General features: G+C 47.5%; 1 protein-coding gene across 4 annotated transcripts in view; it reads left to right on the top strand.

Moving 5' to 3' along the window:
- ARHGEF2 (Rho/Rac guanine nucleotide exchange factor 2) overlaps positions 1-24,982 on the top strand; it is a 1,257,231-nt gene that overhangs the window by 705,224 nt on the left and 527,025 nt on the right. For 3 of the 4 annotated variants that reach the window (XM_069652802.1, XM_069652804.1, XM_069652803.1), the window contains exons 5-6: positions 4,795-4,834; positions 15,305-15,434. In XM_069652802.1, the coding sequence (XP_069508903.1) occupies positions 4,795-4,834; positions 15,305-15,434 (170 nt within the window). Of the gene's footprint in view, positions 1-4,572; positions 4,672-4,794; positions 4,835-15,304; positions 15,435-24,982 lie in introns of those variants that run through there. The other variant, XM_069652808.1, reaches the window with a different exon arrangement.

Here is a 24,982-nt window from a genome sequence, read left to right as displayed (position 1 = left end):
TATCCAAACGCTGCATGGGACACCCACTCCCCCACAGTTTACCACCCACTAACCACGCCACACCCCACAATACCACCTCACATAACATATCAGATACAACCACCACTCGCACCTCCACAAACAAACCACACACACCTCACATCAAATGTGCCCTCCTCAATGTCCGATCACTCCCACCTCCTGCATCTGATATTCATGACCTCATAACCAACAATAACATTGACCTATTGGCCATCACTGAAACATGCGTACATGAAGCATCAGGCCCCGCCGTTGCACTTGCACTTCCACCTGGCTTCACCATACTCAGACAAGACAGATCGAATAGGAGGCGGTGTAGCCCTCATCCACAAGGAGAACCTCCAGCTCCGACTTGTCAGTCACTCCTCGACCAACAACTCTGACCTCTTATCAGCCAAACTCACACTGTCACCCAACAGCACCATTAACATTCACCTACTATACCGCCCCCCAGGCAACACCCCAGACTCCCAGGAAAACATCATTCACATCCTCAGCAATAATATCAAAAGCTCCACCAAAACCCTTCTACTAGGAAACCTCAATCTCGGTTTCAACGATACTAAGGACAAATCTGCAGTCACTCTCACCAAGGAACTCAATGACCTGGGCTTCACCCAAAAAGTAGAAATTCCTACTCACGCCAAAGGCCGCATTCTTGACTGGATTGCAGACCATAATTGCCTCTCCGCTATCACCTCTAACTCCTCACTGCCTTGGACTGACCACAACTGCATCGAGTTCTCTATTCCTATCACCAAAAACCACAAAACTCTGACCCCTGCTAGCGCTGCACAAGTCAGAAGCTCAAAAAAACTCACAGAGGACAACCTGCGCCCATACCTCAATAGCCCCAAGTTAGCACCCCCATTCGCTAATGACCCCAATACCCTAGCAGACATCTACAAAGATGTCATCACCAAAACTATCAATGAAATAGCACCACTCGAATGGAAAAAAGAGAAGAAATCTCTACACACCAACTCATGGTTTACTGAAGAACTGCACTCAATGCGATCCCACAAAAGAGTAGCACTAAAGAACTGGCAATCTGACCCCTGCACCAGCACCAAAAACAAATTCAATTGTATCTCCCACCAATACAAGATAGCTATCACTGATGCCAAAGCCAACGCTTTCAACACTCGTATCTCGAATGCCAAATCTCACTCCAAAGAGAACTTTGCCATCTTTAACGAGCTCATCTCCCCCCCAAAAACACCGGCTGAAATAATCAAAGATGAAGCTTGGTGTACCAGCATTCAAGCTGCCATGCTACACAAAATTGACCTTCTCCAAAAGAAAATCAAAGACCACTGCAAAGCACTTCCTCAACAGACAGAAACTAAACCTACCAACGCCCCACCCACCTCGTCCAAGCCCACCATACCTGACTTCTCCTTCAGGGACGTCACTGAATCAGAAGTTGTCAACCTACTAAAAAATCTCAAACCTTCCCCCTGTAAAGGCGATATTTGCCCACCAAAACTCATCAAAGACTGCGCAGACTGCTTTGCGCCACTCTTTACGGCATTCATCAATGCGTCCTTTAAACCAGGCATCATCCCAGCTAACCTCAAAGAGTCCTGGGTCCGGCCTCTCCTAAAAAACCTACTCTCGACCCTTTACAACCCAACAACTACAGACCAATAACCACGGTGCCATTCCTCCTGAAATTACTGGACAAAGCCGCACATTGCCAAATCCAACACTTTCTGGAAATCCACTCCATCCTCGGGACTAGGCAATCAGGCTTCCGGAAAGGACATGGCACAGAAACAGCCCTGGTGGATCTGAAGAGTCAGATCACCCAAATCATGGACAAAGGCAAGCCTGCTCTTCTGCTCCTTCTAGATCTCTCAGCCGCTTTCGATCTGGTTAATCACAAGACTCTCACTTCACACCTCACACACTCAGCCAACTTCTCTAAAGAATCAGCTCTCTGGATCACCTCCTTCCTAGAGGGAAGAGCCATGAAAGTCTTCTCAGACATCGCCAACGCCACTCCCACGACAATCCACTGCAGGGTCCCTCAAGGATCATGCACTGCACCCACTCTTTACAACTTGTTCACCAAGCCCCTCTTTGACAAACTCGACTCATACGGCATCACATACACAAACTACACGGATGACACACAAGTACTTCTACCCCTTTCAGGATCATACAACGGAGACGCCAAGGCACTCCACATAATCTACTCCATCATCAAGGCATGGATGGCAGTTAATGGCCTTTGCCTCAATGGTGACAAGACTGAAATCATGATATTAGGTCAACAGAACACCCTAGACAAACTTGACAAACTGTACACTAACTTCTCCATTGACAACTCCATCATCCCCGTATCCACAGCTGTAAAGACACTGGGAGTATACCTTGACTCTTCACTATCTATGACTAGACAAGTCAGCGCAATCACTTCCTCATCTGCGCACACCACCAAACTCATAAACGCCATCAAGCCCTACCTCTCTAAACCCAACTGCCTCTCTATAGCTAGAGCAACCATTGGCGCCAAACTGGACTACTGCAATGCACTCCTGGCAGGCACATCAGCCAAAAACCTAAACAGACTACAAGTCACGCAGAACAATGCCCTCCGGGCTGCTCTTAGTATCCCAAGAAGAGAGCATATCACCCATGCCAGTCACTCAGCCTAATGGCTCCCGGTCAAAGAGCGGATCACTCTCAAAATCCTCACCCTCACACACAAATGCCTCTCTCTCTCCGCCCCGTCCTATCTATCAGAAACCATCCTCAAACCATCCTCCTCCCGTCCCACCAGGACGCAATACTCCAACCTACTCTGCATCCCGCGCATCAAAAAAGCCAAAGCCGGAGGTCTAAGTTTCCCCTACATTGCAGCCAAGACCTGGAACGCTCTTCCTGCAGAAATTAGAGCGGAAAACTCACTCCCGATTTTTCACAGGAAACTGAAAACCTCATTCCTTTCAAATTAATAGGAAACTCTCGTGAACCCATGTAAATATACTGCATTGCTAATTTGTACATGTCTACTGTAAATATTGTATGTGTATGTAAATATTGTATTTTATGTAACTAAGATATTGTCTGTAACAAGCGCCACGATGCCCCCGGGCTGACGCGCGCTCTACAAATCCGAATAAATAAATAAATAAATAAATAAATAAATAAATAAATCTCTGGTGTTTTATTCTTAGTTGGTTATACTTCTTTGCATAACCAACTAAGAATAAACACCAGAGAGACACACGGAGCCGGCAGACATTCAAATATGACCTCTATAAAATGCAGCACATCAGATACGTTATATATTATGTGATGTGCTGCATTTTTTAGAGGCCAGATTTTAGTGTGTGCTGACTCTGGTGACCCTGTGTAAATTGTCTCGTTTTGGTTCGTGCACGGGTGCAAAATGTGGTTTGTGAGTGATGCTGTGGGAAAATGTTATGCGTCTTCAGACTGGCTGCCAAGGTTGGACTGGGGCATAAACTTGTCTCGGCTCCAATGCAAAAGTGGCCCACAGTTGCACATGACCATTCATTTCTTTTGTGCCAGAACGTTTGATATTGTTGTTTTAAAGTATTATTTTGGACATTTCCTTTGATCGAAGGTCAACTGCCAGCTCCGCCCCTCTAAACCCCGCCTCCTCAGACACTGCCCCCCCAAACTCCACCCCCACCCTGGCCCTCGTGGGATCCCCCACCAACTTTTTTCCATTTCCACCACTGGGGACATCATGAGCAGTTTCGTGGCTACATTCTGATGGGAGGGGCTGCAAGCTGCTATGCACACTATGGAGGTCGCTGTGCTGAAGCGGGGCAGGAACCCTGGAGAAGTGGCTCGTGCTCATGTTCATAAGGATGCCAGAATGCATACCAAGATCACTGCTAGCTTTCAGACAAAAGGAGAATATTTGCCATGTGATATGCAGACAGTTGCCTTAGTGAGTGTCGCAAATAACACCACGAACAGAAAACACGGTCACTGCTCGCCTTAGGTAGCGGGGCACAAGAGAGGGCCCAGGATTTCAAAGGGTGGGCACAGACCCCCAGTTTCCCCCCAGCGACACCACTGCCTATGGGGACCTCTGGAGATTTACGGGTAGGCCTCTGCACCCTGGGCCTCTTTTGTGTGTTATTTCCACATTTTCACATAGGAAAGGGGTTGGGCTTGCTGAAAATGTCTCATTTGGGACACTTTGAACATTCTTTCCAGGGCCTCTTTTGGTTCCCAGCCCACCCATGCTCGTGGGCACACCACCTTGTTTGCCTGCCAGCCAGCCTCAGTTTTAGGCCTTTCCGTCACCTTTTATACCCTTTAACCTTCTGCCATTTCCTGCTGAAGCTTTGAGGAACTGCTCAAACGAAACGTTAACACACCAAACATGCAAACGCAGCCACCACAGCTTCCGTGTTCATTACAACCACTGACACCACCCTCTCGCCGGCTTCTCTGAGCTCTCTTATGGCTGCAGCAGCTCCTTCCGTGACGTGCCATCAATAGACCCACCCAATCCATTTCCACACTTTGCTTCCGAGGTGCAACTGGAAAGTGCTTAGCAGACACGCCAGGGGCAGGAGAATGGCTTGCAAGACGAGGTCTCCGTGTGATTTCTGAGCCCACCCGCAAGGCGGCATTGCTGTTGATCTTTCTGTCCCCCAGGTTTGTCCAACTCTTCTGAGGCACACACAAAGCCCCCGTTTCTCCAGCAGCCTCGGGCAGGCCCGGGGACACGTGAGGGCATCTCGGCTTCTGCTCCTTACGCCTCTCTTCTTGTCTTTGCAGAGTTGTCGCTGTACGGAGCGGAAGGAAGCTTTGAAAACGGGTGAGTGCACAGAATGGTGGCGGGTGGGGAAGCTCCCATGGAGGGAGACGCTAAGAGATTGAATCATCATTTGAAAATGTAATTGGCAGTTTGCTAGTCATCGTTTCCAAATGTTTTCATAACCCCCTCAACCTTTCACTAGGACTTGTATTTGGAGGGGGGGTGGGGTGTTCTTGTACTGAAGGCTGCTTAACCCTACCTGTAAGTGAGGTCAAGATCAATTGTACTGTAAAATATCTTTTAAATGATCGGCAACTCAGTGGGTTAATACCAGGGCGCTCCGGCAAGACGAGTGCTGCCACTGTCCCCAGTTGCCCACTACACTCACGGATTTGCTCTGAAGCCGCGTTCTCGTACGATGTGCGACTCATGCTAAGCATTGGTTGCTTGTTCGTGTGATAAACGGGTTGCTTGTAAGTGTGATAACTCTGCTTCAGAGCAGGATACAGGGAGATCTGTCCTGAAACCGAGTTATCACATGCAGGAGCAAACCACGTTTCAACAAGAAGACACTTTCAGTAGAAACTGAATACAGAAATAGCCAACGCCTCACATACTTGTTGCAGCTGTCCAAACTGTTATGTATGTCCTGCAATGTACTGACATCTTTTCCTTAGGGTGAGTAGTTTGATCAATCAAAACTTCAGAGCCCAACTGCCATCTTTCTTTAAAAACGGGTTTCTTACTGAAACTCTAGAAGACATATGTCACATTTAAAATTGTGGACATTCTGATGTTCCCATAATGCTTTTTGCTTTCATGCAAATCGCCAGGATGGGGTTCTATGAAGAGATACTACTATATTGCGGACCTGGTCATGAGGACCACGACCCTCGGTCCCACTCACTACTCCCCCACAGTCCTGCCCCTTCAAGGATGAGAGGGTTCCCCCAGTAAATGTTTTCTATTCCCAGCACCGACCACCTTCTACCAGAATACATGTCACCTATCCTATCATTCAACAAAATCAAAGGGGACTACTTATGGGTATCTCAACTGTGTGTTGCCCAAAAACGTTTTCACACTAGGGAGGACACAGTTATGTCGAGTGGGGAGGAGTTTGCCAAAAAGCCAAATTAGCTAATTGCGCTTTCCAAGAAGTCTCATGTGCACATGTGTTGTGCTAAAAAACACATGCTCTACCGCCTTGGTTGTTGCATGTGTTAGCTGTCATCCAAATGAAAAATGAACATTAATTTTAATAGGTTTTCTCTGGATGGACAGGTGCAGGTTAGAATTGTAAAAAAATGAAGAACTTTGTTTCAACAATGTTCTCTCTGGCGGTAATTACAGGAAAGACCCCTAAAGACTTAGACAGGGGGTCCTTAATCTGAACGAACGTGACCTGTGCAGTTCATGTTGTGCACTAGGTATGCTCGTTCTCTAGCCAACCGGTTTCTGTGGAACAAATAAGTGGGCCACATTCATCAGGGCTTTGCAGGGCATCTGGGACTGTGCCTGCTGGTAATCACGTCTGTATTTCTTCAAAAACACTCCCTGTAGGGGTAACAAGGAGGGAGGGTAGAGAGAATGAGCACGAGTAAATGTCTAGTGCTATATCTAAAAAATTATCTCGAAACACTGCATTAGTATATAACGAGGGGAAAAAGGCTTAACCGCTCCGTGTGGTTTGGTAACTTAGCAGGGTGGGTGAGACGGCCCGAAACCTGGTGGCCAAAAGACAATAAGTACTGTCAATAGTGATGCCTAAGTGCATCGTTTCAGAAAGACAACAGGCAGCATAATAATTGCTATCTATTTTAACCAAATTGAGTGTGTATCCTGTCTACAGCGACGCGCGTAGCGTGGTCACTGGTGGTTTAGCAAACATACACAAGAGGACATCCCAGGTGTACACATTGAGCCGTGTGTCTGAGTCACACGCTCGGGGGGAGGGAGTGGGGGGAGGAGAGGGACAGTCCCAGGCAAGCTGCAACGGGTGGTCGCTTACCTTGGAGCGATCGTCTCTGTTCGCGTAATGGGCCGCGCGCGAGAAATGTGTTTCTCAGCGGGCGGTGTTCGCAGACTGTTTTTGTGTCCATAGTGTGCCGCGCGTGCGCGCCTGGCTCTAGCATGGCCGCCCCATCGGGAGGAGGCGGCGGCCATCGCAGAGTCAGGCGACGCGCGTCACAGGTCACGGGGACATCGGCCAACCACAATTGTACCTGGTAGGTACTGGTCACCGAAAAGGTATGAGATTCTGTTTCATTGCTGTATGTTCAATGGCACTAGCTCACATGACCCCTTAGTGCAAGCGAATGCAGAGCGAATGCAATGTAGAGAGAGACACAAATCACTATATCACAGCACGAAAATGGAAGGATAACCACTGGTCGTCTTTCAATCTAGCTCATAAAGTTGCCAATGATTGCCAGTGCATCGCTTCATTCAGCCCATATTTATCTGTTTTTAGGCGGAAAATCCAGAGTTGTTCCCGTCTAAACAACAAGTTCTGTATATTCCCCCCTCTGGTGGGGATGGCCATTTTTTCAATTATTGTCCATGTGAAATCTGCCGGAGTGTGCTTTAGGGCTAGGAAGTTTTCCACCATAGGTGCCGTAATCTTCTTCGTGCGGATGCATGATCTGTGCTCTGCAAGGCGTGTTTTAATAGGACGTGTTGTCATGCCTACGTAGCGTTTGTTGCAGGGGCATGTAATGATGTAAATCACGTTGCTGCTATTGCAGTTCGTAAATGTTTTTTGAATCCACGGGAAATGCCACCCTATGTCAATGGAGGTGGTTCTCTTGGTGCTGGAGCAAGCATTACATGCGCCACACGGAGTGTGGCCAGTTGCTGGGTTCAGTCCCCACAGTGTGTTTGGTTTGGGTTCTATTTCTTTGTATGAATGTACAAGGGCGTCACGTAAGTTCTTCCTTCTTTTTAATGCAAACCTTGGGGTTTCTATACTGTACTGGCCGACGTTTAGGATTGGCCAAAGTTTCACGATTTCTTTCTTGATTTTGTTGGTGAGTGGAGAGAAGCTCATTACTGCTGTTATAATGTTGTTGGCTTCATTCGGCTTGGCATGATGTTCCATGGTGACTTCGCGTGGGATGTTACTGGCTCGTTTGCGTGCCTGTTTAATTATACGTTTTGGATACCCCCCTATTGTGGAGTTTAGTTGGGAGGTCTGCTGATTGTCGATTGTAATCTAGTAATGTTGAACAGTTTCTCCGGTATCTAAGGAATTTTCCAAACGGTAAATTCTTTCTCAAACTGGGAGGATGGAAGCTCCCGTAGGTGAGTAGTGAGTTTCTATCCGTAGGTTTATTGAACACTGTACTGTTGATGGTTGCATTCCGTATCTCCAGGGTGAGATCTAGGAAATGTACAGATTCTGTACTGTGGGTCTCTGAGAATTTGAGGAAGGGGTTCTGTCTGTTGAGCCATGTCATGAACAATGCAAGCTCAGGTTCAGTGCCTTTAAAGATGAGTAACACATCATCGATGTATCTCGACCATAATTCCAATTTGGGTAGCCATGGGTTAGCTGGATTGTAGATTCTTTCTTCTTCAAAGTTGGCTACATATAAGTTCGCGAGACTCGGGGCGAATGTAGCTCCCATTGCCGTCCCGGAAACTTGTTCGTAGAACGAGTTCTCATAGATGAAGAAGTTTTTTGTCAGGGCAATCTCCGCCAATTGCATCACTAGGGTAACTGGAGTTTGCATGGGAGGGTCTCTTTCCCGTAGTATTTGCTCAATGACTCTAAGAGTGGCCATTTGGGGGATCTTAGTGTAGGGGATTCGATGTCTAGTGTCACCAGGATGTTCTGTGCAGGATTAAAAGGGCGGTCCTTGATGAGTTTTAGAACGGCTGTAGTGTCCTTGAGGTATGAACGCATTTTCACAACTTCTGGTTTCAAAAAATAGTCCACAAACTGTGACAGTGGTTCCAGTATAGAGCCTATCCCGGATACAATAGGTCTGCCGGGTGGTGGATTCCTACCTTTGTGGATTTTTGGTAGAGCATAGAAAGCCGGTTTTTTAGGGTGTTTAGGATTAAGAAATTTATACTCTTTGTTACTGATAAGTTCCTCAGCATGGGCTTCCTCCAGAATGGGTACTACCTGCTGTCTGATGGCTTCAGTGGGGTCCATTCCAAGTTGTCTATAGCTCGCATGGTCTTGTAGGAGTTCCATCACCATTTGATGGTATGCCATAGTGTCCATTATTACCGTGGCATCCCCTTTGTCGGCTGGTTTTATGGTGATAGCGTCATTGTTGGATAGGGATAGAAGTGCCTGTTTGTTCTTTTTGGAAACATTTTTGAATCCCGGCATACTTTCTGACTCCAGTTCCTCCAGTTTCTTCAGGAGTGCTTTCTCAAACGTGATGGACTCGGGTGTAATTGCATTAGGCGGGGGATAGAAGGTGGATTTGCCTCTCAGGGTGGTGGCCTTCTTCTCTTCTGGAAGTGTAATTTGACCAAGGTATTGTTTCAATCTGATTTTTCTAATGAGTTGGGCAATTTCTATCCTAGTTTGGAATGGGTCATGCCAGGCCAACAAGTAAACCAACACAACAGAAAAAGAATTCACAACAACCGAGCAAGACCTAATCAATGGGCACTCTCGAGTGGAAGTTCAGGGAGTGGATCAAACACCTCAGGATCCAGCAGCTCGCTGGGTGGAACAGCCCCAGCCAACAGTGGCCCATCTAGACCTTTTTTTCAAAGAGGGCAAGGAAAAGCCAAGAACAAAGGGCGAGGCAACTGGCAACCGCAAGTGCATTGGCAGAATCAACCAACTCGAGTCACCCGCAGCAAAGGTCGCGGTCAAGGACAGGCAACAGCACCGAACGAATGAATCGACACTCTGGAAGACGGCCACATGAGAGCAGACTTCAAACAGAAAGCCTAGTGATAAATCTTTCACAATATACCCTATCTCCAGATGAAGAAGATCTACTCGAGAAGGGACTTTCATTTGTACCCACAGCCGAGCATGAGCCATTCCAAACTAGGATAGAAATTGCCCAACTCATTAGAAAAATCAGATTGAAACAATACCTTGGGCAAATTACACTTCCAGAAGAGAAGAAGGCCACCACCCTGAGAGGCAAATCCACCTTCTATCCCCCGCCTAATGCAATTACACCCGAGTCCATCACGTTTGAGAAAGCACTCCTGAAGAAACTGGAGGAACTGGAGTCAGAAAGTATGCCGGGATTCAAAAATTTTTCCAAAAAGAACAAACAGGCACTTCTATCCCTATCCAACAATGACGCTATCACCATAAAACCAGCCGACAAAGGGGGTGCCACGGTAATAATGGACACTATGGCATACCATCAAATGGTGATGGAACTCCTACAAGACCATGCGAGCTATAGACAACTTGGAATGGACCCCACTGAAGCCATCAGACAGCAGATAGTACCCATTCTGGAGGAAGCCCATGCTGAGGAACTTATCAGCAACAAAGAGTATACATTTCTTAATCCTAAACACCCTAAAAAAACGGCTTTCTATGCTCTACCAAAAATCCACAAAGGTAGGAATCCACCACCCGGCAGACCTATTGTATCCGGGATAGGCTCTATACTGGAACCACTGTCACAGTTTGTGGACTATTTTTTGAAACCAGAAGTTGTGAAAATGCGTTCATACCTCAAGGACACTACAGCCGTTCTAAAACTCATCAAGGACCGCCCTTTTAATCCTGCACAGAACATCCTGGTGACACTAGACATCGAATCCCTCTACACTAAGATCCCCCAAATGGCCACTCTTAGAGTCATTGAGCAAATACTACGGGAAAGAGACCCTCCCATGCAAACTCCAGTTACCCTAGTGATGCAATTGGCGGAGATTGCCCTGACAAAAAACTTCTTCATCTATGAGAACTCGTTCTACGAACAAGTTTCCGGGACGGCAATGGGAGCTACATTCGCCCCGAGTCTCGCGAACTTATATGTAGCCAACTTTGAAGAAGAAAGAATCTACAATCCAGCTAACCCATGGCTACCCAAATTGGAATTATGGTCGAGATACATCGATGATGTGTTACTCATCTTTAAAGGCACTGAACCTGAGCTTGCATTGTTCATGACATGGCTCAACAGACAGAACCCCTTCCTCAAATTCTCAGAGACCCACAGTACAGAATCTGTACATTTCCTAGATCTCACCCTGGAGATACGGAATGCAACCATCAACAGTACAGTGTTCAATAAACCTACGGATAGAAACTCACTACTCACCTACGGGAGCTTCCATCCTCCCAGTTTGAGAAAGAATTTACCGTTTGGAGAATTCCTTAGATACCGGAGAAACTGTTCAACATTACTAGATTACAATCGACAATCAGCAGACCTCGCAACTAAACTCCACAATAGGGGGTATCCAAAACGTATAATTAAACAGGCACGCAAACGAGCCAGTAACATCCCACGCGAAGTCACCATGGAACATCATGCCAAGCCGAATGAAGCCAACAACATTATAACAGCAGTAATGAGCTTCTCTCCACTCACCAACAAAATCAAGAAAGAAATCGTGAAACTTTGGCCAATCCTAAACGTCGGCCAGTACAGTATAGAAACCCCAAGGTTTGCATTAAAAAGAAGGAAGAACTTACGTGACGCCCTTGTACATTCATACAAAGAAATAGAACCCAAACCAAACACACTGTGGGGACTGAACCCAGCAACTGGCCACACTCCGTGTGGCGCATGTAATGCTTGCTCCAGCACCAAGAGAACCACCTCCATTGACATAGGGTGGCATTTCCCGTGGATTCAAAAAACATTTACGAACTGCAATAGCAGCAACGTGATTTACATCATTACATGCCCCTGCAACAAACGCTACGTAGGCATGACAACACGTCCTATTAAAACACGCCTTGCAGAGCACAGATCATGCATCCGCACGAAGAAGATTACGGCACCTATGGTGGAAAACTTCCTAGCCCTAAAGCACACTCCGGCAGATTTCACATGGACAATAATTGAAAAAATGGCCATCCCCACCAGAGGGGGGAATACACAGAACTTGTTGTTTAGACGGGAACAACTCTGGATTTTCCGCCTAAAAACAGATAAATATGGGCTGAATGAAGCGATGCACTGGCAATCATTGGCAACTTTATGAGCTAGATTGAAAGACGACCAGTGGTTATCCTTCCATTTTCGTGCTGTGATATAGTGATTTGTGTCTCTCTCTACATTGCATTCGCTCTGCATTCGCTTGCACTAAGGGGTCATGTGAGCTAGTGCCATTGGATATACAGCAATGAAACAGAATCTCATACCTTTTCGGTGACCAGTACCTACCAGGTACAATTGTGGTTGGCCGATGTCCCCGTGACCTGTGACGCGCGTCGCCTGACTCTGCGATGGCCGCCGCCTCCTCCCGATGGGGCGGCCATGCTAGAGCCAGGCGCGCACGCGCGGCACACTATGGACACAAAAACAGTCTGCGAACACCGCCCGCTGAGAAACACATTTCTCGCGCGCGGCCCATTACGCGAACAGAGACGATCGCTCCAAGGTAAGCGACCACCCGTTGCAGCTTGCCTGGGACTGTCCCTCTCCTCACCCCACTCCCTCCCCCCGAGTGTGTGACTCAGACACGCGGCTCAATGTGTACACCTGGGATGTCCTCTTGTGTATGTTTGCTAAACCACCAGTGACCACGCTACGCGCGTCGCTGTAGACAGGATACACACTCAATTTGGTTAAAATAGATAGCAATTATTATGCTGCCTGTTGTCTTTCTGAAACGATGCACTTAGGCATCACTATTGACAGTACTTATTGTCTTTTGGCCACCAGGTTTCGGGCCGTCTCACCCACCGTGCTAAGTTACCAAACCACACGGAGCGGTTAAGCCTTTTTCCCCTCGTTATATACTAATGCAGTGTTTCGAGATAATTTTTTAGATATAGCACTAGACATTTACTCGTGCTCATTCTCTCTACCCTCCCTCCTTGTTACCCCTACAGGGAGTGTTTTTGAAGAAATACAGACGTGATTACCAGCAGGCACAGACCCAGATGCCCTGCAAAGCCCTGATGAATGTGGCCCACTTATTTGTTCCACAGAAACCGGTTGGCTAGAGAACGAGCATACCTAGTGCACAACATGAACTGCACAGGTCACGTTCGTTCAGATTAAGGACCCCCTGTCTAAGTCTTTAGGGGTCTTTCCTGTAATTACCGCCAGAGAGAACATTGTTGAAACAAAGTTCTTCATTTTTTTACAATTCTAACCTGCACCTGTCCATCCAGAGAAAACCTATTAAAATTAATGTTCATTTTTCATTTGGATGACAGCTAACACATGCAACAACCAAGGCGGTAGAGCATGTGTTTTTTAGCACAACACATGTGCACATGAGACTTCTTGGAAAGCGCAATTAGCTAATTTGGCTTTTTGGCAAACTCCTCCCCACTCGACATAACTGTGTCCTCCCTAGTGTGAAAACCTATCCTATCATACCATACCTCTAGGTGAAAGGTTGGTCTGTGGCAGGGTACCATCCCAAGGTCGATCGAGTGCTGCTGAGTAAGGCAGGCACCTGTTATCGCAATAATGTTTCACCTTTGAAGGACTTCGTTTGCTGTTCATTGCCTTTCTTGCACAGACTGAGGGGTGAGGAGGGTGGCCCTGTTTACCAATGTTTACCACATGTTTTTATAGCTCACGCCACTCGGTCAGTTTTTCTCTGTATTTAAAAATAGGTTTCATTTTTACCCAACTTAGTGGTGTCCATTTTAGCTACTCCAAAGGGTTGAAGGGCCACACAGGGCCAGGATCATAAAGCTCATTGAAGCTGCCAGAGAGAAGGCCATGTTCCTGCAGCTTCTCCTTTCTGACATACATAGTTTACTCAAACCTGGAGAGCTGGACTTTGGTCCTTACCCAAGGACCTAGTCTGTCCCTTGCTAGCATGCATTTTCTCTGCGAGGTTGGGCTTTGGGGATAGTGTCTCGATCGTCCTTTTGTCCAAATGGCCGAGGCGCTTGCAGGGAGTACACAACGCGGTCACGCGACTCTTGCTGAAACTGCACAGCTTCGCCGATGCGTCTCCCGCTGACTGCGTTTTGGCCAGCATAGCAGATGCGGTTTCCTCCTGGTGCTGGGTAGGGATTTTCAGCCTGATGCTTGCTCATGTGCACTTGGGACCATACCCTGAGGATATGTACTCTGAGTCTACGCTGCCAAGTGCAGGTACCAGAAGAGCGGGGCACTCATAAGAAGCAGCATTGTGCTTGACTATGGGTACACTCTGGCAGCGTGCGCTCTAGGAGAGAAGGGTTAGGCCAGCCACCGGGCACACACTCTAGGCAGCGAAAAGGTCAAACCTCATCCGGACAGTACTGGTAGGATATGGTTCCATGGACCAGACATCATCCGCATTCGTCTCGGCCTCCCATCCCCTCACGGTCTACTTATTCCATCACTGGAGGACCGCTCCATTGTATTGCACAATTTCCTTGAACACGCACCCCAACTCGTTGGGACAGTGAGACCCAGCTGGAAATGGTGCTGTGATGGGGGAGGGTCCCCCCATGGCTGAGCTGCTTCCATCTTGAAACTGTCCTCATGTTGTGGACAAGAGTTGGAGAAGAAGTGAGGAGAAAGGCAGAGGTGCTCTTCTTCTCGGAATGTTTGGTCACAAACTGGGCATCATTCTATTGCAGGTCGATGTTGAATGGTGTAGAGGAAAGTGTGGGAGCTTTGATAATAGTAAGAGGGTGAATAGATGTACGCACCAGAAGTAATGAAGGGTAGCGTGAGCAACATTCAAAGTTGCAGGGGGTCCACTTGATTGACTCAAGTCCTTCCGGGAACGATGAATGCTACAGTCGACTATACTGCACATTTATCGTTTGTCAGCTCCTGATGAATGTCCGGAAGAGTTTAGCCCACTAGGACAGAAACTTGAACACGTTGGACGAGCGAAGGAGCACGAAACTGGCATACTGTTTGTACAACTGCTCCCAATGTCCAAGGACATAATAGTGCAGAATGGCACTTCCTTGGTTTTGGATGTGTGATATATGTATAGATGGATTATTTTTCTATTGTATGATTTTCACCTGCATATATATTATATATTTTTTCTACGATTATGTGTGCATATATGTTCAATAACAAGAATTGATGATATTAATTGCAACGTTTAGAATATTGTATATGTTGGGTATTTTCTCCTGGTTTCCCATTATGTGATTTATGTGTATAGTCTTTCTTCCTTTGTTTAATATAAAATGGTGAAGCCCAGAAGGTAGGAAGGCTATCTTTCCCCTAGGTAGGGTAGCCGTGATTAATATTAGCTGTACATGGGCACCAGAAGGCCCGGAACACCATGCCCACTGTGGGACATACATAGGCACGCGCGACTGGTGCCTGCCGAGTAGTTAAATTGCAGTGAACATTTGACACGTCGAGTCGCACAGCTCCGAAAGGGTATTGTTGACATATTAAGTCTTTTCTTTGTTTCTTCACCTTGCATCAGCTCTATATCTGGGAGTTGTGGGCAGCTCGACACGACGGAGGCTGGAGAGCAAGAGTGCGGTCGCAGGGAAGGAAGCACCTTAGAGAGGACCCTCAGCTTCATTAAGAAGGTGACCGGTGGCAAGTCAAAGGTAGGAGGAGGCTGCTCACTTGCAAATGCGGGCTACTTGGCAAGCACCTTTTACCAAATGAATGGTTACTGTTTACAGGGGACGGTTTTGCCGCTAGCACAAACAAGGTGACTTATTTTTTTTTTAACTTTGATGTCACTTTCACAAATCGTGTAACATCATTATTTTGTCTTATCTTTGTTTCTGTTATCAGAGATGTTACTTAGGTGAGTTGCTCTGATGCTATGGGTCTGTGAACATAACGTAATGTTTGCCGCATATCTATTACTATAGTGATTCTGTTTGTGGTGTCAGAGACATTTGCCGCCATAGTGATGGTAAAACTACTTGCTTTTGTAGAAAATACAACTGCAATAGTAATGGACGGCTCTTAATTTAACACTTCTGTTTGTGATGTCCTAAATATTGGCTACTATCGTATTGGAATGTGTGATGTCATAAACATGTGCTGCCATTGTGTTGGCCTTTATGGGGCCCGATGTATCTACTACCTAGGGTCCACGATCATTACTCATTTATACCAACTTTAAATAATTTGCCACACACTTGTTGCGATAATAAGACCTGCATTTTGTTTTTTTGTCTAGTTTTATGGCAACACATGTTTCATGACTCTGGGCGCTTTCTCAGGGCAAAACTATTTAAAACAAAGTGAGATGTTTAAACTAGCCCATCATACATGCTATGTTTTAAAGCTTTCACACTGCATCCATCGCCAGCGTGGTGTTCTCAAGGCACTGCCTCCCTGTCAACATGGTGTATTGTGCCCACACTCTGGGGAGCCAGACCTTAGTCTGTGGAGGAAGAAGAAAGGAAAATAGGGAAAAGGTGCCAGTGGTGAGAAGCCGGTAAAGGACATGGACGCGCAAAACAAAAAAATTGGGACAATACAATGGGACTGCGATGTAGGGAATATGAGTAAGGGTGCATGTGTAATGTTAGGCAGTGGATCGGCTGGGAAGGACTGCTGATCTAGGAAGAGGGAATATAAGAAACCTGATGGTAACGCGCATTTGACACTGTTGGCCTTTTCCTGGACACTGGAAGAATTACTTAAATGAGTGGAAGCATTACCATCAAGCCTTGCGTTCTACAGAAAGCAGAACATAAGTTCAGCTGTTTCCTCTTTGGACCTACAGGGACCTATGGGACACCAAAGCAGCATCGTCTGCAAAAAATAAGGCCGAATATTTGGTAGTAGCCAGGGATGGAGCATCTGTCATGTGGGTTAACAGGATTTCGATAATGCCATTAATTTACAGATTAAATAGAGGGTTCGCCAGGACACAGCCCTAGTGTATCCCCTTCAGTACTGAGAATGGTTGCGTTGCCCCTACCCCGATACTGATCGTCCCACAGCCTCATTGTCAGAATATAGGGATCCAATAGCATTAAGTATTGGGATCCTATGAGCGGTCAGAAATGCGAGACGGGCAACTGTTTGATGATTAATAAAATGGCAAATTTTGAACAAAAGTACCAATACAATTAAATGCCTCACTATCCCGACTCGGCTGAGGATTTCCCTGCTTAACCAAAACTAAAGGGAAACACTCTAACACAAAATGTCTAGCCCTCACACTAAACATTAAATACAAAAAAAAATATGGCAATTCAAATAGTATCAACAACATTCACAGTTTCCGGATAACCTCTCAATGGCCTGGGTGAGTTCCCTTTGCAGGATTCAAAGTGAATTCTGCTCCAATGTTCAAATAAGGACATCCTTGTATGTAAGATAGTCTGAAATCATTTCTTGATGTTTCAATGTCAAACAAAGTTTTGTTAACCAAAGTTCCAACAATAGCACATTTTTTCTACTTGGTGAAGTATGGACTTTCCACTTCCTCAGAACAGCACCAATGGTATTCCCAGCCACAGTGCTTTGTCACCACTTTCAGTAATCCAACAAGACTTGGCACACTTCAAAAGAAATGCAACTTCTACACAGTATTTGGTTAACAGTTAATATGTCATTAGTTACAAGATTAGGATTCATAGTTTGTATATTTGTAATTTGATGTTTCTTGTATAACCAATTTCATAACATATAATACAATCTGTAGTTCAGTTGATGGGGCAGTGCAAGTAAATACACAGCTCACAAGGTTTATAAAAAAGACAATCAAAGTATTGTACAATGTTTTTAAGCCTGGGGGCGTGGCTTTGCGGCCATGCGGGAGTGACCGAGTCACCGAGAGCTCCTGGGTGATCCGCTACATGATCCTTATAAACGGCTGGAAAATGGCAGGAGAGCCTGAACAAATCGAAGGAACGGCACCCGGAGGGTCCAGGGCACGCACGGGCAAAAGCCCGAACAAAATCGGAGGTCAGAAAGACCAGAAACAAGGTGAAGCGGAGGTGCGGGGCCACCACACAAAATGGTGGCCGTGGCCCACTGAGGACCTGCCTGCGCTCCGAAGGGCAGTGGAAGCTGAGTACGCAGATTGCTTGTCGCGGGGGCGTGGATGGCTGCCCACCGGATACCCACACACCACCCGCGGAAGATCGAGAGAGGCGCCAAACCCGACCGCCCTCCCTAACAGGGACGGGGAACAAGGCGCACATCTCCATGCTGCGTGAAGGGGGAGCAGGCAACCGAGGATAGTGGCAGAGGAGAGCGGAGGGCCGAGACACAGGAAGAACACCGCACCTGCGGCCCGAGGCACTGACAGGGTGCCCCCCAGCGCACAGAAGTCCTACCGGACTGCACCCACACAGTGGCAGCCCAGAGGGGGGATACCCTGACCCTGTTCCGGCCCTTGACAGCAGAAGGCAAGCAGGCTACTGGGCCGGGGCAGCGGCGGCGCAGCGGGCAGCAGCAACCAGCGGAGACGCAACCGGAGCCACCGGTAAGGACGAGACAGCAGAGGCAGGAAATCATAACGGCCCCGGCGACAGAGACAGAGTCGCCACAAAGAGACTTTAGCTGCTGCGCGCCGGGCCCAGGGAGGTGCTGGGGAGTGGCAGGGCCCACGCTTGGGATAACCCGCAGGGAAGGGAGAACACCGACTACAAAGTGGAGGCCGCCCAGGGGCACAACGCCCCCATCCAAGCACAGACACACAAGGCCACAAACATCAGCATGCCTGAGAAACAGAAAGGCAGCAGAGGGAGACAAACAAGCATGGAGACATTTGCCTGCAAGAGCGAGGACTCTCAACCTTGGACGGCGGTGGCGGACACAGCCACATCATACGCTAAGCAAGGGGAGCTCAAACAAGTGGAAGGCAGTATCCTAGAGGCCATAGAGGAGCTAAAGGCATCAATAGAGGGCAAGCTGGATGCAGTGATTGTGGACGTGGGGCTTCTCAGGCAGGACACGAGGAACCTAGCGGAGAGAGTGAAACGGTGGAACAACAGGTGGAGAGCAATACAGCAAACGTGACCACCTCTCAGTCACAAATGTCGGATGCACTGGAGCAGATTAAAACACTAGAACGCAGGGCCGAAGATGTGGAAGGCCAGGCCAGGCGCAACAATGTGCGCATTGTAGGGCTGCCGGAGGGGGTGGAAGGCAGAGACCCCTCAGACTACGTAGAGAACTTACTGCTCCAGGAAGTAGGTGCAGGGACCCTGTCCCAGGGCTTTGTGGTGGAAAGGGCGCACAGAGCACTAACCAGGAAACCCCGCCCGGGCGTGCCACCGAGACCCATGATCGTGAAGATCTTGAACTTTAAAGATAGGGAGAAAATCCTGACATTCTCGAGGTAAGGCGGGGAGATAACACGCAACGGAGCCAGGATAACCATTTACCCTCACTATACGGCACTTGTGCAAAGACAGCGGGCCCACTTCTGGCCGACCAAAGAGCGTCTTCGGGCAGCGGGGGTGAAATTCATGTTACTTTACCCATTCAAGCTCAAAATCCTGCACAACGGGAGGACACAGATCTTTGAGACCACGGCAGACGCCCAGGAGTGGATGGACCAGCAGGGGATCCCACAACTAAGAGAGGGGGCCGAGAGGAATCGTGAGGCACCCCAGCAAGGAAGGGAATGAGGGTGCGGACAAAACACTGAGGACACCATGCCGAATCCAGATACTGCAAGAATGAGAACTGAAAGCATAAATTAATGGATCAACCCGGGAGCTCGAGGCCTCCGGCACTGGACCGCCAAGACCCACAGAGGGGACCCCAAGTAGCGACAAGTTAGCAGTGTCCGTTTTTAAGGCACTACGCCGCAACAAGTGTGCCCACAGATCGAGGGCGGCACCTGGAATGCGGCGGGGCCCGAGCAGGGGGAGGGAGGCTGGTTAAGTTTGTTAAAATAAGGCACGAGAAGAGGCAAACATAATGAACGAGGAGGTCACGGACACGGCAAAGACAACGCAAGGGCGCAAGTGAGGCTGCACTCAAATGCAGGAATCCGGCACGGAACACCAAAGAGTGGAGGTGGAGAGAAGCAGACGCGGGTGGCAGGGTGGTCCGCCAGCACAGGGGAAGTAAAGAGGGAAGGCGGACCTGCAAGCTACCAGTGGAATAATTGGGAGAAGATGATGGGCAGACCTCCCAGGCCAGCAGGCCAGAAAGAGAAAACTAAACAGGCCGATGGGAACGAGCGGGCCGCAGGAAACTGTAAGACACAGGAACCGAGATTAACTAAAAGTGGTGACTTGGAACGTCAGGGGGCTGAACGCCTACGTGAAGAGACTGAGGGTCTACGCATGGCTAAACAAAGCGAAAGTCCACATCGCAATGCTGCAGGAGACCCACCTGACGGTGGAAAAACAAGCCAAGATGGCCAAGAAATGGGGCGGCCAAACATAAAGCTCCACATACTCAAACTACGCGAGAGGGGTAGCGACTTGGATTGCCCCGGGTATCCCATTCCAACTCATCAAACAGGAAAGAGACGCTGAAGGCAGGGTCCTCATCGTTCACAGAATGCTGGAGAACCGGGAAGTGTGTCTGGTGAATACCTACGCCCCCAAACCACAATGCAACAGATTTCTTTAAACTACTCACACCCCGGCTGGCCCCGTTCAGGAGCGCCACAACCATCTGGGCCGGAGATCTGAACTGCACAATGGATCCCAGGTTGGACCGGTCGGACCGCAAACACAAAAGGGCCGCACCACCAGCACTGGTGTTGCAGAAGACACTGTACCAGCTCGAGCTAGAGGACGTCTGGAGGAAGGTACATGCGGGTGAAAAGGGATACACGCACTATAGCGCCCCACACGGGACATTTACCTGCATTGACTATTTATTCACGGGCAAAGAGACACTAGGCGAATTCACTGGGGCACACATTCACGCACAAACCCTATCTGACCATGCCCCACTGGAAGCAACATGGGCACATGCATACAGGAAAGCCCCCATACCCACGTGGAGACTTAGGGCGGAAGCACTCCTAGAGGGGGATTTACAATATCATATCCAAACTTCAATAGACGACTACTTCAAGCACAACACGGGTAGTGTAGACAGTACGGGTACGAAATGGGTGGCCTTTAAGGTGGCGATCAGGGGGGTGGCAATTGGGAAAATGGGAGGCCTTAGGAGAGAAACCCTGGCTGAACTGGATGAGATAGAAGGGAAGATAGAGAGGGCGGAAGCACAGGCAGGGCGAGGGGGGGAAACGGGTGACCTCACCACTCTGAGACAACAGTGTATGGTGGCCTGGGAGAGATTAGGGCGGTTAGACTATGGGAAGTACATACAAAGGCTATACGCAGAAGGGGATAAACCTGGTAGACTTCTCGCCTGGCTGACCAAACAGGAGACCAAGCGAGAACCGATAAACGCAATTCGGAATAGTCAGGGGGCGATTGAAAGGTCCCAGGAGGGCATAAATACAGTGTTCTCGCAATTCTGTGAGGAACTATATACCAGAGTACAGGAAGCAGAAGAGGGAGACCTTGAGGACGCATTTGTGGAAATCAAACTCCCACGACTGTCAGAAGAGCAGGCCCAGATGTTGGACGCCCCCCTTACTGTGGAGGAACTGACGGAGGTTATTGCCGAGTTGCCGACAGGGAAGTCCCCGGGGCCCGACGGGTTGGCAGGGGAATTCTATAAAAGATACAAAGATAGCTTGGCTCCGAGATTACTAGATACACTGGAGGAGGCGTACGAGTGCGGACGACTCCCGAGCAGTATGTCAGAATCTGTAATAGTCCCAATACTTAAAGCGGGAAAGCCACCCCTAGAGTGTGGGTCCTACAGGCCAATCTCTCTGATAAATCAGGATTCCAAGATACTGACAGCGGCATTGGCCAATCGGCTAAAAAGGGTGATACCCACACTGGTACACACAGACCGGACGGGGTATGTACCAGAACGCGACACGGCATGGAATCTCTGGAGACTCCATCACCTCAATGACAGGACGAACCAAGAGGAGGGAGAATACGCAGTGGTGTCATTAGATGCAATTAAAGCGTTCAATTCAGTGAACTGGGACTGGCTACTGGAGGCGCTCGCCCACTTCGGGATAGGCGGGGGGTTCCTACGTTGGATAAAGCTGCTGTACATGACCCGAGGGCCAGAGTTAAGACGGGGAGGCATGTCTCAGGGGAGTGGAGCATAGGGCGAGGTACGAAACAGGGGTGTCTGCTGTCCCCGATGCTATATATATATTGGTGCTGGAACCGTTCGCGCCCTTCCTAAGGGCAGAGTACGGAGGCACCGGCATAGTGATAGATGGGGAAACACACCAGATTTCAATATATGCAGATGACACGCTGCTTTACGTCCAGGACCCACGAACCCAGTTACCAGACCTATTGGAGGCACTCGGAGCGTTCGGCAGGCTATCGGGAATCACCATTACCATTATGTATGTCTATATAATGATGAGTTTTTGTACTGAATATGTAATGTTCATAATTTATGGAATTATATACGCAGATATACTAAGATGCACCTTTCTCTATCTTTCTTTAAAAATTTGTGAAATATGATTTTGCCCCTGAAGAAGAGTGTATATTCGAAACGAGTCTGGCTTAAAAACATTGTACAATAAATACTTTGATTGTCTTTTCTTTATAAACCTTGTGAGCTGAGTATTTACTTGCGCTGCCCCATCAACTGAACTACAGATTGTATTAAATGTTATGAAATTGGTTATACAAGAAACATCAAATTACTGATCTGCTCCACAGATACTAGACAGTGTGCAGGGGACGGGAGTTCCTAAATCTTTAGGAACAACCACATTTTGTCCTTCCATTTATCCAACCTAGTTGCCAAGGTTGAGTCTTTTCTCCCCCGCACCTCAAAACACTTCTTTAAACCTTATTAGGTTCTTTTAAACACATTTTAGTAATTATTTTCTAAGTACTGGTGTGCCCCGGTGTTTTTGCTCATCTGCTTATAGTTTGTATATTTGTCAGGTTGACTTCACAGTGCTGCTGCTTACACTTCAACAGCTACACTTCTACTCAAGTTTATCATGAGAAGAGTCGCCTTTGCTTCATAGTACTCCACTTTGTTTAGGGTACTGAAATGGTGCATCTACTGACAAGCGGATATACCACCACAGCTTCAGTAATTTGTGGTTCAAGACAGGTTTTGGCAAGATTCACTTTAAAGTACTTTGTAGTATCCGGGTTCACATATATAAAAAACTGTCTTACTTTATTTATGGTGACCGTTTCCTTGATAGCACGTAGCAATGACTGCATCACCAAGCAAAGTTTCCATTCCTCAACAGAACACAGCATTAGGTTGTCTTACTTTATGTACGGCGAACGTTTCTCTGACAGCACATAGTAATAATTGTCTCAACAAGCAAAGTTTCCATTCCTCGACAGCACACAGGAATAAAGTGTTTTGCAGGGTGAATATTACATTTTTTTTCCCGGTGCTATTTCTTTGATTAAGGTCACCTTCTTTTAGCGAATTGTGAAGCCAATGTCTGGCAGCAGCTGTGTCAGCCCATCTTCATCACAATGAATTTCCCCTTCCTCTCTGAGCTTGCTTAACATCCTATCCTCGTCGCCACTTCTATCCGGTATACAGGAAGAAGAAAGGACTCTTGAAGCCAGCGAGTACACATAGAAGTACGCTTTATTAAGTTACAGGGATTGGAGAGGAAGGGGAATGGGAGCTATGGTGAATAAATCTTTCCAGGTTATCTGTCCCATCCTGTCTCACAACCGTCCTTCGTGGAACCCTGAGTGACATGGGGTTCTACAAAGCCAACATTCCATGGCTTGCAGGGGAGTTGCTAGGTCTGGAAAAGACCCGGGGCTAAACTGATGTCGGAACTGTTGGGACTGGGGGCTAGCTAGTCTTTTGGCTATAGCTCCTGAGATTCTATCCGGGGCTACAACCAAAAGATCAGGGGCTATAGCCTCCTTAGCCCCCCCAGCAACCCCCTGATGGCTTGCATATAAACACTCTATGCAAGTCCAATACTACATACTTCAACACCTTCAAGTATGCAAGGCACTCTTCCTCTGAATATCTATATTCAAAAGGGGCAGTCTCTTTGCCTCTCTTGTCTGTCTGCCACAACAGCAACTTCAAATAATGTTCATCAACAGCAAGTTTCCCTTCACCAACTTTGCCTTCACCTCTATGCCAACTGTTGGCCCAAGTAATTACCCAGAAGCCTTGGTACCACTCTCTTGGATCCAGGTAAGGCTTGCACATTTGTATCTTGGGCAACCTTTAACTGCTATTGGGTTTACACGCCTAGTTAGATTGATTTTTGGTTCTGAGAAAGGCTACTTTGAATCTTGGTATGGGGAGACTCTTGTCTTGGGCAATTCTTGCTCTTCTCTTCAATTGTAGATACAGTGTTTAACTTCTTTTATAAGAGTTGAATGCCCACCTAAAATAAAGGATAGAGTTCAGTCTTCCTTTGGAAAACACAATTAGGCACACACAACCACTTCATGTAGTTTTGAAAGGTTAAAAGTTTAACAATGATCTTAGTAACGTTAAATGTTCAGCAGTGTCCTTCGCAACATTTACTCTTCATAACAAGCGACTACCTCTTCATAAGGTTTATAGTCTTTTAAGGGTTTGACATTGGTCTTTCGCTGCTTTTGCTCTTCACACGAACAAATGGGAATTACCTGATGCTGGTTTCTGGGAGGATTCATGGCTGATTCATCACAGACCCTCATTTGTATGTGTATTTTGTTTATTTGTATTGCGCGCCTTGCCCCAGGGCATCTGGGCGCATGTTTAAGAAAGCGGTTACAATATACAGAAAATAGGTGAAGTATACAATTTACATATATTTACAAAAAGTTAGATCATAGACTATACAAAAAGGACCGAATCTGAGAATACAGTAAAAAAAAAACAGTCAATGTAGAATGAGCAACCAGACAGGAGATAACGGAAGTAAGGATTATAAAGAGGCGTCTAAGGCATCCCATTCATGTAGCCAAAGTTTGGTTTTAGCTTTGAAGGAATCGATGTGAGGCACGTTTCTGAGAGCATTAGGTAGGGTGTTCCAGAGCTTGGCTGCAAGGACTGGGAAGCTTGTACCACCGGCTGTCTGTAGCTTGAAACTAGGAATAGTCAAAGTGTGAGCTTGAGGCGATCTAAGTGGTCTAGTTGCAGTATGTTTTATAGAGAG

Source organism: Ambystoma mexicanum, chromosome 1p, assembly GCF_040938575.1.
Source record: "Ambystoma mexicanum isolate Mex_15411 chromosome 1p, UKY_AmexF1_1, whole genome shotgun sequence".
NCBI lineage: Eukaryota > Metazoa > Chordata > Amphibia > Caudata > Ambystomatidae > Ambystoma > Ambystoma mexicanum.
Note: the sequence above shows the minus strand (reverse complement) of the source record. Positions and strands in the feature narration are given on the sequence as shown.